Raw genomic sequence first — 19,665 nt, forward strand, 5'->3', positions numbered from 1 at the left:
ATGATCTGGAAAAAGTGTTAGGTTTCTGACAATATTGTCTATTCATTAATATACAATCTGGGCAACGTGGGTCTCAATCAGCTCCTCTGAGGCACACCTTAAGTCAACTGTAGATAACTCTCCATCCAAGGCAACGTGCCGTGATCTCTCTATAAAGAACTCCTCGATCCAGTAGCAAAATTCGCTTGTGACCCATACGATCTCACTTTAGATACTGAGTACAGTTATAGGTTAAGTGCTTTTCGGAAGTCAAGGACTATAAATATTGTTTCCATGTAACTGGTGTGTTTCGTACAATCAGTGTTTTCGGATCTGTGCTGGTGTCTTGGAAGAGGTGAATCTGTTATGGTTGAACACACAATATGTTAAAAAATTACAGCTGTTGGTTATCAACTATATTGGACGATAGTTTTGCGGATGACTTCTTTCAGTTGCTTCTCAAGGCCGCAGATAATATTTGTGTCCCTCATCTTTGCAACGGTGCAGTGACGAAATGAATTACTCAAGACAGGAAGACATCATGACAGTGGAGATAATGATGGAACACCACAGGTATCTAGAAAAATATATTGACAGAATAAATATGGCAGATACGTTATTGCATTTCAAGCTATTGCAGGTAGCTGCGATTTTGTTCCAAAAAATTTTACACACGTCGCAGTCGTTTCAGCAGATTGCACAGGAAGCAGTTTCGAGTATGGGGGCAGCGGCGCTCAGCTAGTAGGAGTCGTGTTCGCAGACGTAGGGCAGCGGCGTGGAGCAGGGCACGTCGTTGAAGGCGCCGTCGCGGCTCACCGTCACGCAGTTCTCGCCCAGGTGGTGCGCGTTGTCCGGCTGGCCCGGCATCCAGCGCACGTAGCCCGTGTCCTCCAGCAGACCGCCTGCGGGCACACAAGCGTCACTCCTAAAAGCTCGACGCACTGGCCGCATAGTCACAATGAAGACATCTAGCGCAATGTATCCCACAGGGATCGATATTAGGTCCCAAAATCTAATCTGTTCTACTGTGCGTTCAACAGGTATCACTTATTCGACGTGATACCAGCTATCGATAAAGCCAATACTCATCTGTGTAAATAAAGTCGGTATAGAATATACGGAGCGATTCACATTGACTTTTAAAATCCCCAACCGCTGTAGATGACTCTGAGACAAGTTATTTCATATGAGACAATGGGCCACAAATGTCGGGAGATACCATAAAAGTTGATCATAACTATCTAATGCGACTTCACCAGATGGCACACGCAGCGGTCGGGCTTGTCGATCCTATCCTCTCCTGTAGGGGCAGTGCTGCATATCGCTTCGCTAGGGTACTCTATTATCGTTCTATCATTATCCGATGTGATACGGTAGTGGTCGCGGTAGCGGTAATGCAAGACTGCGATGAATCGTTTTACATTTACGAAAACAGAGTTCCTGAGCGGAGCGGTGTGTAGCGGTGGCCCCTGCCACTGAGAGTAGGATCGACGAGCCCAACCGTTGCACGTGCATCCGTTTACGTCATCCGGTGACGTCACATCATGTTTTGGGGTATTTCCCGACATTTGCGAAACCCCCGGGGTCTTATCTTAAATTACTTGTCCCAGCACCGTCTATGTACCTTCGGTTTTTTTTTAAAAGTTAATAAGAATCACCCTTTATGACGAAAGCTTAGTCCGACTAAAACCAGAATTGCCCAGATCAGTCATTCTAGGATCATTAGCCTGAAATTACGAGAATCCTGGCCATCTCTAATCCTAACTGGGACAAACATGAAAGCTTCCCCTCAGGAAGGAGTCCTGGGGCAGAGTTACAAAAATCTACCATAGGCTGCTGTATACTATCATACGTAAGGTAGTACCCACGTTACCTTTACGTTAGGTGTGTTGCATAAGTATCTGGCGTAATCTCATAACGATCGCTTTCTTTACTTATGCAATCAGTATATTTATAGAATGCCCTAAAAATTGGAAGCGGTGAACTGTCTTGAAACTGAGTGAGGATATATTAAGGGTCAGGTAACATATGGAACATTTTTGTTCTTCATTACCCTTCTGTGTGGTACTTGCAAATAAACAGTATTTAGAGCAAAACTGAAACTGTCAATGTTTAATTTCGATTTTATTCGACAATTTTTGGTCTGTAACATGAAATATAACGAGAAGCATACAAACTTATCGTATAGCACTGGAAATCGCGGTTTCCTAAGCAAAACGGAAAAAAATAGCAAAACAAAAATACCGGGTGATCAAAAGGTCAGTATAAATTTCAAAACTTAATATACCACGGAATAATGTACATAGAGAGGTAAAAATTGACACACATGCCTGGAATGACATGGTGTTTTATTAGAACCTAAAAAAACAACAAAGTATTGCTAGGCGCGTGAAAGATCTCTTGCGCGCGTCGTTTGGTGATGATCGTGTGCTCAGCCGCTACTTTCGTCATGCTTGCCTCCCAGGTCCCCAGACCTCAGTCCGTGCGATTATTGGCTTTGGGGTTACCTGAAGTCACAAGTGTATTGTGATCGACCGACATCTCTAGGGATGCTGAAAGACAACATCCGACGCCAGTGCCTCACCATAACTCCGGACATGCTTTACAGTGCTGTTCACAACATTATTCCTCGACTACAGCTATTGTTGGGGAATGATGGGGTACATATTGAGCATTTCCTGTAAGGAACGCCATCTTTGCTTTGTCTTACTTTGTTATGCTAATTATTGCTATTCTGATCAGCTGAAGCACCATCTGTCGGACATTTTTTGAACGTTTGCATTTTTTTTTGTTCTAATAAAAACCCATGTCATTCCAAGCATGTGTGTCAATTTGTACCTCTGTATCTACATTATTTCGTGATTTATTCAGTATTCAAAGTTATACTGACTTTTCGATCACCCAGTATGTCAACCAGCGCTTCAATACATCATCAAAGTTACATAACACATGTTACTCTTATTCGTAACCAAATTTCACATTTATCAATACTAAGCAAACTCTTGTCTTTGATCATGATAAAGAACCTTCTACCTAGTGCGAAATTATACACACACACACACACACACACACACATATATATATATATATATATATATATATATATATATATATATATATATATATATATATATATATATATATAGTTGCAGTTCTTGGGTGTCTGTCCATTGTGTATTTTATATCCATAGAGACTATAAATTGAGTTTTATAAGCAACGACGTTTGGTCGATCGCCCAACTTCTGTACTTTTATGTAACCAAAGCAGTTACTTTTGATGCCAGTACAATTTGCCTGCACAAATTTATATACAGGGTGAGTCACCTAACATTACCGCTGGATAAATTTCGTAAACCACATCAATTTCTGACGAATCGATTCCATAGACCGAACGTGAGGAGAGGGGCTAGTGTAATTGGTTAATACAAACTATAAAAAAATGCACGGAAGTATGTTTTTTAACACAAACCTACGTTTTTTTTAATGGAACCCCGTTAGTTTTGTTAGCACATCTGAACATATAAACAAATACGTAATCAGTGCCGTTTGTTGCATTGTAAAATGTTAATTACATCCAGAAATATTGTAACCTAAAGTTGACGCTTGAGTACCACTCCTCCACTGTTCGATCGTGATGGGCCATGGGTACAGAAGAGACTGGAACAGCACATTACATCCACATGCTAACACCATTTTATTGGTCTTTTTCACTGACGCACATGTACGTTACCATGACAGTGGATAAAAATCTGGACCTGGCCCCGGAGACTCCACTCATACAATGTGGCAAGGGTATGATGTCGCCAGTACCTGTGTTAAGCTTTTCGTAAAAAAAAAAAAAAAAAAAAAAAAAAAAAAAAAAAAAAAAAAAAAAAAAGCAACAAGGTGTTGTTTTCGTAAATGAAAAAAGACGGCAACAAGGTGTTGGCGTCGGGAAAAGGCTGTTTGGATGGCAGACACGAGGGACACGATATCATCAGTGGTAGAGCGACCCTGGCAGAAACCACCCTGGCATGGAGCCAGTAGACCACGTGACTCCAGGACCCGAACCAACCCAACTGCTGACACACCATACATTCTAGCAGCTTGGTGAGACTGATGGGCCGATAGCTATCCACATCAAGCGAGGTTTTTTCCAGGTTTGAGCACTGGTGTGATGCTGCTCTTCCACCATTGCAATGGAAAGACGCTATCACACCTGATCTGGTTGAAGATGACGAGGAGATGTCGCTTCTAGTCAGACGAGAGATGTTTAATCATCTGACTGTGGATTCGATCTGGCCCAGGAGGTGTGTGGGGGCAATGTGCAAGGGCACTGAGGAGCTCCCACTCTGTAAAAGGGGCGTTATAGGTTTCACTGTATCGTGTAGTGAACAAGAGAACTTTCCCTTCCTTCCATCCGCCATTTGACAGTGCGAAAGGCTGGGGTGGGGTGGGGGGTAACTCTCCGGTGCAGAGGATCGAGCATAGTGCTCGGCAATCGCTTTTGCGTCGGTAGACAACATTAGTAGATGGTAACGCCAGTGACACCTGTTAGGGTCTGGCACCCAAAAACACGTCCGATCTTCATCCAGACTTAGGAAGATGACGTATGGCATCCTATGGTCAAGACAAACCTCTCCAAACACTCCTGTTTTCGTGTTTTTATAAGCTGGCGAGCGCGGACACGGAGCCGTTTGAAGGGTATTAGGTGCTCTAAGGAAGGGTGCCGCTTATGCCGCTGTAGAGCTCGCCGACGCTCCTTAATTGCCTCAGCGACTTTCGGCGACCGCCAAGGTACTGACTTTCGCTGGGGGCATCCAAAATAACGAGGGATCGCGTTTTGCGCCGCAGAAACTTTCGTTGTAGTGACCTGCTCAACCATAACATCGTTTGCACCGTGTGGGGGAGATTCAACGGTGACAGCAGAGGTGAACGCTTCGCAGTCTGCCTTGTTGAAAGGCGACCTGGGTAGGCGTCTGTGTGCATGACGCTGGGGGAGCGACAGGAAGATGGGGAAGTGGTCCCTACCACACAAGTCGTCATGTACGTTCCCGTGGACAGGTGGGAGAAGTCCTGGGCTGCAGACCGACAAATCAACGGCCGAGTAAGTGCCGTGAGCCACACTGAAATGTATAGGGTGCCAAGTATTTAAGAGGCAGTGGTCGAACTGAGTAAAGTTTCGACATCCCTGCCTCTGCCAGTAAGCACAATGCCACCCCAGAAGGGGTTATGGGCGTTAAAATCTCCCAAAAGCAGGAAAGGTTTAGGGAGTTGAAGAATCAGTGCAGCCAATACGTTCAGGGGTACTGCACCATCTGGAGGAAGATATATATTGCAGATAGTTATTTCATGTGTCATCTGTACACTGACAGCCACAGATTCAAGAGGAGTCTGAAGGGACACTACATGCCAAGTTCAGGACATAGACACATACTCCACCTGACACTCTATTATATTCGCTAGGGTCCACATTGCCAGGAACCATGTTTCCTGGAGGTCAGTGCAGAAAGCAGGTCTAAAGATTACCAACTACCAAAGCTCAGTCAGGTGGTGAAAATAACCGCAGCAACTCCACTGCAGGATGACGTTATCGTGAGGTAGGGAAGGCCTCAAACGCTCAATGAAGCAGTTTACGCCTGCAGGTCATCTGCTGCCACCGACTGAGTACCGGTGCGATCGAAATCTGTTGTGTCTGAGGGCACAGAGAGATCTAGGTGTTCAGTGGTTGCCAGAACCTCGACTTCATCCTCAGATGCAGAGCTTTGTAGGGAGCATTGGTATGGGTGCCACCAAAAGGTCTGGATTCTTGGAGGTCTTCTTCCTTTGGGTTTTCTCTCACTGCTTCTTTAGTTTTATTGGCTGGGAGGGCTCCTGAGACAGCCTCAGAGACTGAGGAGGACAACGAAGCCCTATGACCTGCTAGGTGTCGTTGCTTCAGCCACTGGCAGGTGTCTACCACTGGTAGTAAACTGGGAACGGCTTCTCTGGCTGAGAAGTGGGGACTGATGTCCCTGATAGTTTGAGATGGGGGGGGGGGGGGGGCGAGTTGCTCCCAAGGTAGGTAGTGCAGGACCCACAGGGAGGGAAGTGCTCTCCACCATCAAGGGGCTGGTAGAGTCTGATGGCTCTGAGAGCCAACTGCACATGGCAGAATAGAAGGTGCTGGAACCATTGTCGTAGCGGCGGCGTAAGTGGTCATATGCTGTGAAGTCCTGCAGTCTGGAAAGCAAGGTGAATGAAGCTCTCTGCAGTTAACACAGGTGGGAGAGGGGGTACATGGAGTATTGGGATGTGAAGAACGTCTGCAATCGCGAAGTGTGACACTGGTAGTACTGGGGGAACATATATGCCCAAACTTCCAGCACTGCATCAGAAGAGGGATATCTGCTTTCACATCACAGTAGTAAACCGTCACCTTGACCTTTTTGGGTAATAGATCACCCTCGAAGGCCAAGATGAATGCACCAGTGGCAACCTGATTATCTCTCGGACCCTGATGGACATGACAGACACAATGGACTCCTCGTCACTCTATGCTGGCTCATCATCAGACAAAAAAGAATGTCCATGTGTAATATAATACCCTGGACCATATTTAAGCTCGTATGGGGTGTGATGGTAACAGAAAGATCCTCCAGCTTGTGACAAGCAAGTAATGCCCGTGACTGGGCAGAGGATGCAGTTTGGACAAACCCTCCACCTCCCACAACTTTTCCTCTAAATGCTCCACAAAGAACTGAGGCTTCATGAAAGATTCCCCATCAACTCTTGCACATATGAGGAACCAGGGTAAATAAACTTCACTGCCATCCTGGTGTTCCTCCCATGGTGTGGGCACGGAGGGGATTGATTTGGGATTGTATTTATTAGCATTGAAATTAGACCTTGACCAGTTAGAGACTGCTGGGGGTGGGGGGCACCAGCAAGAGATGTCGTACTACGCATCATGGCGTGTCATCCTCCATGATGCCAACCAGTCCGACCAGGAACCCTCCCCACAGGCGACACCCAGCCACAGCAAAGGCCACCTGGCAGGATGGCCACTGCCGGGAATCCGGATGCCCCAGGGTGACGGGCATCTATTCCTTTGGGTGAGGGGAGTTAACGGCACAGGCATCAGCAGAGCGATCCCTGTGTAGTCGGGGGGCTACAACCATCAGGGTGCATGGCGGCCACACCACAACAGACTGGCTACCGTGCTGGATATAAGGGCAAACAAGGAAACAAGTCCATTATCATCGTCAGTGCAGAAAAAGATACTGCTCAGTGGACGGAGGAAAACGCATCCAGGAGCTGGAGAAGGAGCGGACGTGCAGATCCACGTCGACGAAGGATGTGAGAGATCTCAGTGCATGATGGACGCGATGCACCATTTAAGGCGCCCTCCCCAATTGGCTCGCTGTTCGGGAAAATTTTTAAGAACAGAGGTCAAACTCCGCAGCGGACCATCACATAAAGGCCGAAAGTGTGAGACTCCTTTTAGTCAGTCGCCTCTTACAACGGGCAGCAATACCTCGGGCCTATTCTAAACCCCGAACCCGCAGGAGGGGGGGGGGGGGAGGGGGACAATTACAACGGAAAGATTCTTCTTATATTAGGAAACAAGATAGCAGCATACAACGACAAAGTATCGAGAGTTATTAACACATTAAAATAATGTATATTTTCAGGTAGTCCTCATTCCCATCTCATTTATTATACGTTGGATTCGCCCTTGTTTACGACAGTACTAGAACGCTTTTACGCAGTGCTCTCCATCTATGGTATCACACTTTTATTACTTTGGTAGTAAGAAAAATGTTACAAAATAAAAAAGGAGCTAACTAGAAACGTTTGGAGTATTCTCAGTCCTAAATACAAGAAAGGACACAAATAGTTGTGGAATTTGATCGAAAGAACTTATGAAGTAATTCCTCAGCAATACGTCAAAGCGATTTCTTCATTCGTTACTCTCGCTTGAAAGTGGAATGATATTGACGTTCAGGGAAAGTACACATTCTAATGACAGAATCATAACTGAATGACAAATCGTATCGCCATTACCCATGCTAATGGCTGCTCTTCTGTGGTGCTTGCAAGTGCTTACGCAACTACGTAATGGCCATTTTAAACATAGCAAGCTAATGCGGGCAGTCCCTACCTCGCTCTGTCCCTGTTCTCAGTCGTATTCCCAAGAACTAGACAGCAAGAGGCGCAATCAGCAGAGAGTGATCTCTCCTCGAACTCTGCCTGAGGTGGATTCTCCACTTATAGGTCGTCAACGATATAAACTTAAGTAATATAACCGATTTATTGTATTTTCCGTCATCTAGACTGGGTCGGTTTGTGAACTATCTCATAAACTCAGAAGTTAAATAGTAGTTAGCGTTGGGCTGTCTCAAGAAGGAAGCACCATCATTTCTGCTTTTAATTCGATTATTGTTTATCCTCCTTTAACGACTGGAGAAAGAATTTATCAGTTCTTATAAGAAGAGCTACCACTCAGGAGTTGGACTGAATCTCCAGTCCACAGCTCAACGCACACAGAAATGAGAGCTGCTATCAGCACTGCTGCAAAACGCAGAGAATTTTATGAGCATTTACCTTTTATATGGCCTACTTCTCCAACTACAGTTTTTGACAGCACTATATCTTTTAGTTCGAAAGCTACTGAAATGTATGCGAACAAATGAGCGCTACAACAGAAACGTTCTGGGCTGTTGAGTCATCTGTTGTAGGGACTACTTCCTGAGATGGGATGTAACCCCTGTGTTCTTTTCTTATCGAATGAAGCTCTTAGCAAGCATTTTGACAGTGTCCTACAGCAGATGACGTGCGGTATAGTTTAATTACATATCTGTACATTCTCTAGAGTTACCTAAAATAGAAAACTGCTAACAGAAACGGAAAAAATCGTTATGGCTCCAGGATTAATCAGAGAACTGACTGCAAATGGAAGAGATCGATACCTTCCGCAACAAGACAAACCTACCAGTGACAAACTAAAGTATAAAAGAGAGGCGGATACAAATCAATGAAGAGAAAAGTTACAGAAAAGAGCACCAACAGCTACAAGAGTAGACTTCTAACTGGAGTGCGCGTGGATAAGCAGGAATACATGACGAAAACGAAACGCGTATTACTAAAATATAATATCGAACTACTAACATCCGGTTCAAATGTTACGAATGAATATGAAAAATACGGTAAAAATATGAAAAACCTATTTTAACATACACTGAAACAAAAATTAATCCAGGGAAATCAGTCAACACCAACTTTTGGAGTCAGACCAAAATAAATGAAGACAGTATCCCCTGGAGAAGTCGTATCAACTTCACGGATGCTCCTGCATACTGTACTCTAAACGTTTGACGCTGCTGTTTATCTGAACGTTACGAACTAAATATTAGAAGCGTTATAAAAGGCTCCAGACAACCTGAACAATAAAAGATATAAACACACCAATAGCAGTACTAATGTTCTTTGGTATCATAAAATTCCGCACTTCAATCCCACATGAGTATAGAACAAAAAAATTTCAAAAGAGCAGTGAGCAGCAAGTCCTGAAATCTCAAATACCTCCATAGAGAAATTGATATAAATCATAAAAGTAATGACAGAGTTAAACTACTTTCAATTTAACAATTCATTTTATTTACAAAAAGGAGGCCCCTCAATGACAAGTCCAATTTCGTATATTAATTAATAACATTTGATCTAGGACTTTTTCCGAAATAAAGGAAGCCAGAAACATAGTATCTTACAGTCATAGATAACGAATGGAAACAAGAGTATCAGTTCTCTTTCGTAAACACAAAGTCACACAATACAAAGATATGTTACATACTTCCAGGAAAAAAAAGGTGCATGCATCGAATCAAACTAATTATTTTTTTGTTTTTTAATCTGATATCTAATAGGTGTACGTAATACAGACCATGCAGAACATCTTCAAACAAAGTAACTATCAAAAAAGGCTAAACGCATCCCATAACGCAGACTCAAAATTGCACTCTGTAATAAATCAACAATATCATCACACATAAAACTAGAAACGTCTTTATAAAACGTGGAATATAAATGTATTAAAACCAAATAGGACAATTCAAGAGTAACAGTGACAGCGGAAGAAGATAATTACATAGTTCCCTGATTTACGAATTAAAATGTATTAATTGAAAATCTAAATACATGGGACTGACTGCTAGACACTTCAATGTTAGATATCAACAACACTGATCACTCAGTGTACCCAGTCCCCATGTGCAGGACATTTAATACAAGAAAATTGTCACCTCATTAGGATAAGAAATAGCATGGAAGACATATCAAAATAACCGAAAACCAGAAGAATATTACAATACTATAAACAACAAAGAAAATACTCTCAGTGACCAGTGAAGAATTCACGGAAGAACAGTATTCCCACAGAATCTCTCTCTCTCCCGCAGAGCAAGAGAGAGAAAGAGAGAGAGAGAGAGAGAGAGAGAGAGAGAGAGATGAACATGGCCATAGTACAACCACTACCAAGTTATTCAACTGTCTTTCCTCTCCAACCAACAGCTGACTCCACTGCTCTCTATAGCTACCATGACACGTCAGTTAACCCAGCAGTAAGAGTGAAGTACAATACACAGCAAAAACGTAGCTTAGTGGGCGTGGGCAGTGAAATGGAAGATTGATGTACATGGTTGATAGAAAGATTGCCACAGAAGTGTGTGTCCAAAATTACTTACTGAGATGCAATGAATACACCTAAAATGTATCAAACATTAGAGTTCCCAAATTTCAGGAAATGTCGTTTTTAACTCCGCGAACTGAGCTGTTTAAGCGTACTAGGTATGGGAATAATTGCAATGGAAACACCTACATTAAGATGCCAAACAAGCTGATGATAGTAAAATTATAAAAATCGACACAGAAGGTGAGAACTTTTTCCTAAAATCATTGTGCCAAACCATATTGGCAAATCACCACCACTATATTGTAGATTGTATGACGCTGAAGCAATGAAAGAAGCGAAAGAAAATTAAGATCAGTAATACAGAGACTAGGATGAACTAAGCTAGTGCTTATGTTCACACACGATAAATATCCTGTTATAACCTTAACATAAAATTTGAACCAATCACCAATTCAGTAAATCATCAGTTCACAGAACAAAATAATATCGAACCTAAATTACTGCAAATAAGGAAGATATTTATTTTCTTAATGATTGATTAAAACGACCTGTTTCTTGCAAATTATGGTGTTACGGCTGGTTTCATTCTTAGAACATTTACCTGTGGCGAGTTATGCTAAAATCACAATGTATATGCTATGGTTGCCGTGTATAATCTTAAAGACCAAATCCAGAAACAGTGATCATTTTGGTCCTTAATATGGTATACGGCAACCAGGCCATTTATATCATGGTTTTAGCACAGCTCAGCAAACGGCAGGTGTTCTAAGAATGAAAACGGTAATAACAAAAACAAATGTTTAATATTACAGCTGAAGTGAATTTCATTAAAATTACTGTTAGTGGTGCTCAACATTATCTAGAAGGTACTAGTATTGTACAGTATTTCCGTCTGTGTTCATCTGTCAATGTTCTTATGATCAATGTTCTTATGATATCTCTAAATGTCCCACAAAAATAAGAAAAAGTGCCCTTTCAGTTTTATATCATAACACAATATTTCAAGAAGACGAATACCAGAACAGATAATACAGAAGAAATCAATTGGAAATGAGGTATGAGGCATACAAAAGTGATTTACGAAACTAATGGTTTTAATTTAGGTGAACACTGCGAAACAGAGACAATGTAAGCTAACATTTACGTAACATCAGAATTGGTGATGATACAGACGAGACGATTTGAAGTAATTGTTTGTCCTGAAAGACCATAACTGACAGTCGAAGCGAAGGTCTCATTAGGATGTGAATGACAGAACATTTTTATCTTGTTCAAAAATTATTTTTACCTCTACCAAACACTGCAAATAGAAACTGACGAGATATCTTCTAATGAAAAACGCAATCTGCTGATATTTGAAAAACTTTAATCAGTTACAATCGCATAATGATGTATTTTACTGGTATCTGATTATTATTTCTAAAGCTACTTATATGAAATATATTCGAGAATAATTATATGTCATTCTGTAATTTATGTTGAGATTTTGGATTGTGGATTATTAAATATTTCGATATTCAAAGTTTCTTCTTAATTTTCGGCGAATCATACTATAACAATCAGCGTGTTACGGATGCATCAGAATATGCCATAACAGACCGATACCGTTGAAGTATGTTTTTAATATCTGATCGTGACGGAATGGAATTCGTAAATTAATTTATAAAACCTTTTCTGACTGTCTTAATGAGAGTAATGCTTTTCTGACTGTATTAATGTCAGTGATGTGGGAAAGCAGCAGGGGCGTGTAGACGAAACATTTGAAACGTGATTTAAAAGATAAGCCGTCAGATGTAGAGGCCTAATGTGTGGGCAGGGACAGAAGCGTCTGTGAAATCCCCATATGAGCAGGGAACTTCTTTATGGGAAACGTCAAGAAGCAATTGGAGACGAAAGATGGAGAAATATACGTTGTGTAGAAAGATTCATTGATGTGTGAATGAAGCGTCAAAGGGTCAAAGGGCCCTCTAAGACCAACAGTTCGGCAACACACTCATTGATCACCTTTATTGAGCATTTTAAAAATGTACCTTTGCAGAGACAAACTTTAAAATACTCCTAAGCGCCTCCAGGCAGCCAGCTGGAATTGTAGGGGTGTCAAGGGGTTCCTGCCTATAGGCGCCTAGGGAATGTTATCTCTGTAAAGGTAATTTTTTAAAGTTCTCTACAAATTTGGACGGTTTTCCCAAGGATGCTGCCGACATGGGAGGTCTTCGAGGGATTCTCTGCCATTTCATTCCCACATGTGTCAATGTTACACCTCTCCATGATCAGGCGACACAAGGGTGCGAAACAGGAGGACCGAATAAGCATAAGCACCCTTAGGGGGCTTCATATCACGCTTACGTTCATCAAATTATTCTGAACTGACGCTGTACCCTGTACACAACACGAAAAGTTGCGGGTCGCGCTGCATGTTAACGGGGGGTGGGGGAGGGGGGGGGATGGAGTAGCTGAGCAACGTCCCTAAAGAGGGGCTGAAATGTCTGCAGAAGTCAGTAGTTTCGAAAGTTCTCAAGAACGTCCTGTTGCTGTTCGCACTGAGAACTTTCGTTTCTGACAGCGGAATATGCGGAAATCAACACCCCAAGGAATGGGGGTTGTTTCAGTGAGACTGTTCACGCCACTCCCTAAGACCTTTTCACGTATATTATGAAAGGCGGTGTGTCTGAATTTTTTCCCTCGGCCACTGATAAGAAAACCACTGATTCAATGCCGCGTGTCGCCGTCCTGACCTCCATCTGACAGGCGTCAAAACAAGGGTCAAATGTGGGTAAGAGGGGGTGTGGCGACTTTCCCATTGTGAGACGTCGGCAGTGGCCGTGGGCAGAATTGTGGTAAATGTTGGTGTCAACGTGACATCATTCACATAAATTTCTGAGCCTTGGCATTTTTTTTTTCTGCGTATATCGACATCTTGATGTTTGAAGCGTCGCGAAGCCATAGGATGACGTCGCATTTTGCACTGCTACAGAGGAAGACTGTCAGCACTTTTGAGCCGAATTTCAAACTTATACGTAGTAAGGGGAGACAATAACGCGGTTTAGGAAAAGTGATCCAGTAATTGCGTTGTAAAGTGTAGATTGTCGAGGTCGTTGGAAAAAGACAGGGGCGCAGTGAGGAAGGATGCCTATAGGAAAGGAAAGACCTAGGACAGCGACTACACTTACCGAGCACCGTCTCAAAGTGGTTCTCCTTTCGCATGTCGTGGACGCCGATGTAAGAGTAGTAGTTGAAATGCGAGTCGAGCAGCTCGGGGCAGCGCCGCATCAGACTGTTCACGACGTTCCACTCCTCATCCGAGTTGAGCACCAGCAGGTGGGCGCCCTCCTTCTCACACTTGCGCCGCGCTTCTTCCCACGGCAGCGCCGCCCGGTGGAAGCGATAGATGCCCACGCCGGGGAACACCTCGTAGTTGGCAGGGACCTGGAAACCTGCGGCACCATGGATAACAGATGGTGACGACAAGGTATTCTAGCAATACGTAAAAGCTACACCAGTAGTCATTTAGCAGCAGTGCGTTAAGTGGAGTATCCTAGCACAAGATGCAGTGTGTACCTGGTACAAGTAAAATAACAATTCCAGTGCCAAACAAAGCAGGTGCTGACAGGTGTGAATATTACCGAAAAATAATAACACTAATTGTTTACAGAAGAGAGGAAAAGCTCGTAGAAGTCGACCTTGGGGTACATCACTTGGTTTCCAGAGAAATGCAGGTACAAGGAAGCTAGTAATGACCCTACGATTTATCATAGAAAATAGGTAAAGGAAAGACAACTCTCCGTTTATAGCATTTTTAGACATACAGAACGCTTTTGGCAATGTAGACTGAAATACACTCTTTCAAATTCTAAAGGTGGCAGGAGTAAAGTAGATGGAGTGAAGGATTGAATGGCTGTTTATGATTTGTACTGAAACTAGACGGCAGTAATAAGAATCGTAGGATATGAAAGGGAAGCAGTGGTTGAGAAGGGAGTGAGACAGTTGTAGCATCTCCCTGATGTTGTCCAATCTGTACACCGAGCAAGCAGTAAGGGCAACGAAAGAAAAATTTGCTGAAAGAGTTAAAATTCAGCGAGAAGAAATAAAAACTTTGAGGTTTCTCGATGACATCGTAATTCTGACAGAGACAGCAAAGCTCTTGGAAGAACAGTTGAACAGAATGAACTGGTGGATAAGACGAACATCAACAAAAGCAAAACAAGGTCAATGGAATGTAATCGAATTAAATCAGGTGATGGTGAGGGAATTCGATTAGAAAGCGACACACTTGAAGTAGTAGATGAGTTTTGCTATATGGACAGCAAAATAACTGATGGTTGTCGAGGTAGTTAGGATATAAAATGTAGACTGTCAATAGCAAGAAAGGCGTTTCTGAAGAAGAGAATTTTTTTTGACATCCTATATAGATTTAAGTGTCAGGAAGTCCTTTATGGGAGTATTTGTATGGATTGTAGCCATGTATGGAAGTGAAACGTGGACGATAAACAGTTTAGACAAGAAGAGAATAGAAGCGTTTGAAATGTGATGTTGAAGAAGTATCCTGAAGATTGTAGGCAGATCAGGGAACTAATGATGTTGTACTGAACAGAATTGTGGAGAAAAGATATTTGTGGCACAACGTGACTAGAAGCAGGAATCGGTTGACAGGAAACATTCTGAGACATCAAGGGATCGCCTATTTAGCACAGGACGGAAATGTGGGGGGCCACGTGACCGGAAGCAGGAATCGGTTGACAGGATACATTCTGAGACATCAAGGGATCGCCTATTTAGCACAGGACGCAAATGTGGGGGGCTTGGGCAAAAATCTTAGAGGGAGACCAAGAGGTGGATTCAGTAAGCAGTTTCAGAAGGATGTAAGTCGCAGTAGTTATTCAGCGATGAAAATGTTTGCACAGCAGAGGACAGGATGGAGAGCTGCATCAAATCGGAAGACCACCACCACAACAACTACAACAACAGGTATAACAGGACGTGCTGAATTCTGTGACAAAACGATGTACAACCTGGTAATATTTAGCAGAGATACTCTCACGTATGAGCCATGAGATTTGATTCCGGTCATAGAAGAACAATGAACGGTTTGGGAGCATCTGTACACAGGGTGTCCCAGGGGAAATGCTTTACATTCAGAAGTATAACAACAACGAGCATTCAAAGCAAAATACTTCGTGTGATCACTTGCCCTATTCCAAATAGTTTTCGAAACGGAACGCATTTAATCTATATTGTTATTTATTTTCTGTATTCCTTAGTACATTGTCCCGTTTAGACATGGGAACATATTCAATAAATAGTAAAAAATACAACATGCGTTTTACAAAGTATCAATTGAGAAATTATGTTTTTTAACATATTCACCTTGAAGGATTAATGTATACGCCATATCACAGCTGTTGTACACTTTACAACATATGTTAGAATATCCCACTCAGCTACAATGCGTTTGAACAATTTTGGGAGAACATCTTGTGTTCCTTGTCTGAGTGCCATTGCACGTTGCGTAATCAGGGCAGTAGCGTTGACGACGTGACCAAGCTGTTAGTCTCCCGTACTTCTGTTTCGTTTGTAAAACTAAAACTTAGAGAGATATTTACTCGTTGATAAAACACTCCAAACATATCTCGCAAGAATAAAGCGACGAAGAAATGGGGCGGGTAAGACACATGGGTCCACCCCACTCGCCCAATGTACGCTAAATGTACGTTAAGTGTATTCCACATCGGAAAACATTCGGAATATGGCACATAGCCATATAAATATTTTGTTGCATACAATGAGATCCGTCATATCCCTCAATATTGACTGCTCGTCCTGGGATGTCCTGTATATTATACAAGGTGTTTCATGTACAATGACCATCCCAAATAACATTTTGTCCAGAAACAAAATAAAAAATGTATGAAACAAATGTGGTTAAACTACAAGAGGAACATTAAGCAGCATGACAGCCTTTCTTGTATCTTTGTTCGTCGCGAAGATATGAACAGCAGTGCGTCTTTTTTAAACGGCAACTTATATTTTCTGGGTGATTCACTTCCTCTCCTCAAGACTTGTTCAAAAACGTATCATAGTCTACCATTGACGCAAATATGTCTTCAGTGTTCCACAGAAGCTCATAGTTCAGATAGCGGGTTAACGTAACTCGTCCAGTTCACAGTAAACAAACGGGTATATAAAGATGTATTTAAGAAGGAATATGACATCTCTTGGTACATATGTAAGCACATACCAATTTTGATCAAATAGATACAAAGCCACATGCGTCTACGAACAGACAGATTTCCCATTTTGACTGATAGTGAGATTAAATTTTATGTTCAATGATCGTAAGACTAGAGAAATGATTCCATGTTCTGTAGAAGTGGCGTTTCTGCTAGTTAAGCAACTGAATTAGAGATAAAATCTTTGCTAAAGACAGAAAAGAACTTCACGTCACCAAATGCGCTAAAATCAGAAAGCCACAACGTACTCTCAATACAAAAATTAAAAGTACACAAAAGCAGTCTAGGAATTTTCAAGTATTTACTACAAAACATTGTAAACGTGAAAAACATCCAACGAATATAAAGAAGTGATTATATTCCCATATTACAAAAGTAAGGCACACGCCTGTTTTCCAACTACTTAATTCTTGCCATCACACGTATAAAGAAACACGGAATAAGAACTGATATCAATTACGAAAGCACTCTAAAGTTAAAGAACAACATGATATCAGGATAGGGAACTGTGTGCAGAACTTAACGACAAGGGTTTTTACAGAGTTCAAATCGGGCCTTAGGGATACGTTAGCAAGGGCAGGAATTCTGAGATACTTTATTAACGAACAGAATAAAATAATGCTACTTCAAAATTCGCAGATTTACTTTCGCGATAACAGTACAGTGCACATGGCACCACAAATTCAGAGGAGGAACAGAAAGTATTTCAGAGTGTCTCAGTACCGTTTCTCATAGGTGACTGAGAAAAGCTCTGTCGATATTCATAGATCCAAACGAAATCAGTGTCCACAATGATCGTAAGGGAAATCAGAAATCAGACAGGCCTAAGTCCAGAGCAACGTAGGTGCAACAATGAAACACAAAAATTTGTTGTAGCAATACTTGCAACACATGTGCGAATTCAAAATAATTAAATATAGAAGCAACTCAGACATTTAGTGTAGAGCATGACGAAGACGACCACGGAAAAGTTGATGTTTGGAGTCATAAGCCGGATCACACCTGTACCTTGCGAGTAGCACTTTTCGAGTAGCTGCTAGCAGTGAACTAAATTGGACGTCACACAGAGAGCTGGTGACACCAAAGATGCTCTCAATGCACTGAGATTGGTTGGCGTAGGGATAGTAGCCTCCAGAACTGAGATCTAATGACATTACAGCCCCGAAAGTACTGTATAATATTTGTTTTATGTAAGTAAAGATTGTAAATGAAAGCCACTAAGATTGCTGCTCACACCTACAGCAGTGTGCGAATAAACTGAGAGAAGACGATTAAACTTTACCTGTGCACATTTATTAGTATATGTATAATGCAGTTGCTAGCTTAATGAATACTAATAAATAATGTGTCCTTTAGCTTTAATAAGCTTCTGAACATATTATGGCATACTTTCGACCAGGTTAGGTGAAATTTTCGTACTACTCTGTCATAAGACCATACTTTTACCACATATACTACTATGCGTTCTATTGTTGAACAGACCATTTTGCCAAGACACCTCACAGTTATGTACCAATTCTGCATGCGATTTATCTCTGGTTTGTTACCAGATCACTGATGCACATTAATGTTGTTTACTTACGTGAACATCTTGACTTGATTGCTTTAGGAGTGTGATAAGGAGCCTGATTATGTTGAAATGTTCCTTCCGCCACCCTCTGCAACGGTATGTAGGAACGGCACAATCCTATGCCTAAGGATTTCGACGTATTTGGCTTAATTCATAATGCCATCAACTGGAACTAGTGCCTCAAGGCTACTTGCAAAGAACGAACCCTAAAACAATATTGTGGGATGGTAAAGTCTGTTCAAGGTGCTCAGATCTCACGAAATCATGAGCGCTTTTCCTGACAACCCTTACTCTGTATCCTTGAACACTAAAATGTTACTCTTCATTGGAAGTTAGACGTTTATAATCACTCGAAGTGCAAGATTTATATATTTAGGAGCATGCCAGCCGTTTTTGGATCTCTGCTGAAGATGGCTAATAGGAAATATGTAAAACCTACAGGAAGATGTGTCATTCATGTGGGTATAAGTGTCCACACACAGCCCTTAGAATTCATCGACTTACAAGAGTGTAATCATGACGTAATTCTCGGATGGGACTTTTTGAAAGCTTTTTAGTCAATTATATATTGTGATTGCTCGAAGACTATGCTAGACGAGATGGACAGGAAGATGCGCATCGGATTGTGTGGAGACAGTGTGCTGAATGAAGTGATCATTCCTGCAGTCAGCACTAGGAAGGTAACTGTCACGTGTCATGCCATTAATCAACCCATGGATCTTGTAGTGGAATGTAAGAGAAGCATACCACTGAAGAATAGCTGCGTCATCGCAGCCTCTGTTGCCTCGTTTAAGAACGGATTCGGTAAACTGTGGATAGTTAACTATCGCCGAGAATTACAGATCCTTCCAAGAAACATGTGCATGGCAAACGTTGAGCCGTTAATTACGGAACAGCTGAGCGTCATAGAAACCTCCCATGCCGAGTCTCTGGGCGAGATATACTCTTCTAGCTCGACTATCACCAGATCTCACTAAGGAACAACAGAAGAAGGTCGTCACCAGTGGTGCTCATCAGCAAGAAGGATGGCAGTTGGCGCTTTTGTGTTGAATAAGGTAACTAGAAAGGACGTTTGCCCTCTTCCCCGAATTGACGATGCACTAGACTGTCTAAAGGGGGCTAAGTTTTTTTCAACCATGGACATGTACTTGGGATACTGGCAAATGGATGTAGGTGAGGCTGATAGTGAGAAAGCTGCATTCATCACCTCTGAGGGCCTATATGAGTTTAAGGTAATGCCA

At 42.1% G+C, this 19,665-nt stretch overlaps 1 protein-coding gene across 1 annotated transcript in view; it reads right to left on the reverse strand.

Annotated features, from left to right (window-relative positions):
- Nucleotides 1–553: 553 nt before the first annotated feature.
- LOC126334695 (C-type lectin domain family 10 member A-like) overlaps nt 554–19,665 on the reverse strand; it is a 36,305-nt gene continuing 17,193 nt past the window's right edge. The window contains exons 4-5 of the mRNA XM_049997195.1: nt 13,798–14,061; nt 554–881 (exon numbers count right to left, since the gene is read on the reverse strand). Of these exons, the coding sequence (XP_049853152.1) occupies nt 718–881; nt 13,798–14,061 (428 nt within the window). The 3' untranslated portion in view covers nt 554–717. The remainder of the gene's footprint in view (nt 882–13,797; nt 14,062–19,665) is intronic.

The sequence above is a fragment of the Schistocerca gregaria genome, chromosome 2, assembly GCF_023897955.1.
Source record: "Schistocerca gregaria isolate iqSchGreg1 chromosome 2, iqSchGreg1.2, whole genome shotgun sequence".
NCBI classification, from domain to species: Eukaryota; Metazoa; Arthropoda; class Insecta; order Orthoptera; family Acrididae; genus Schistocerca; species Schistocerca gregaria.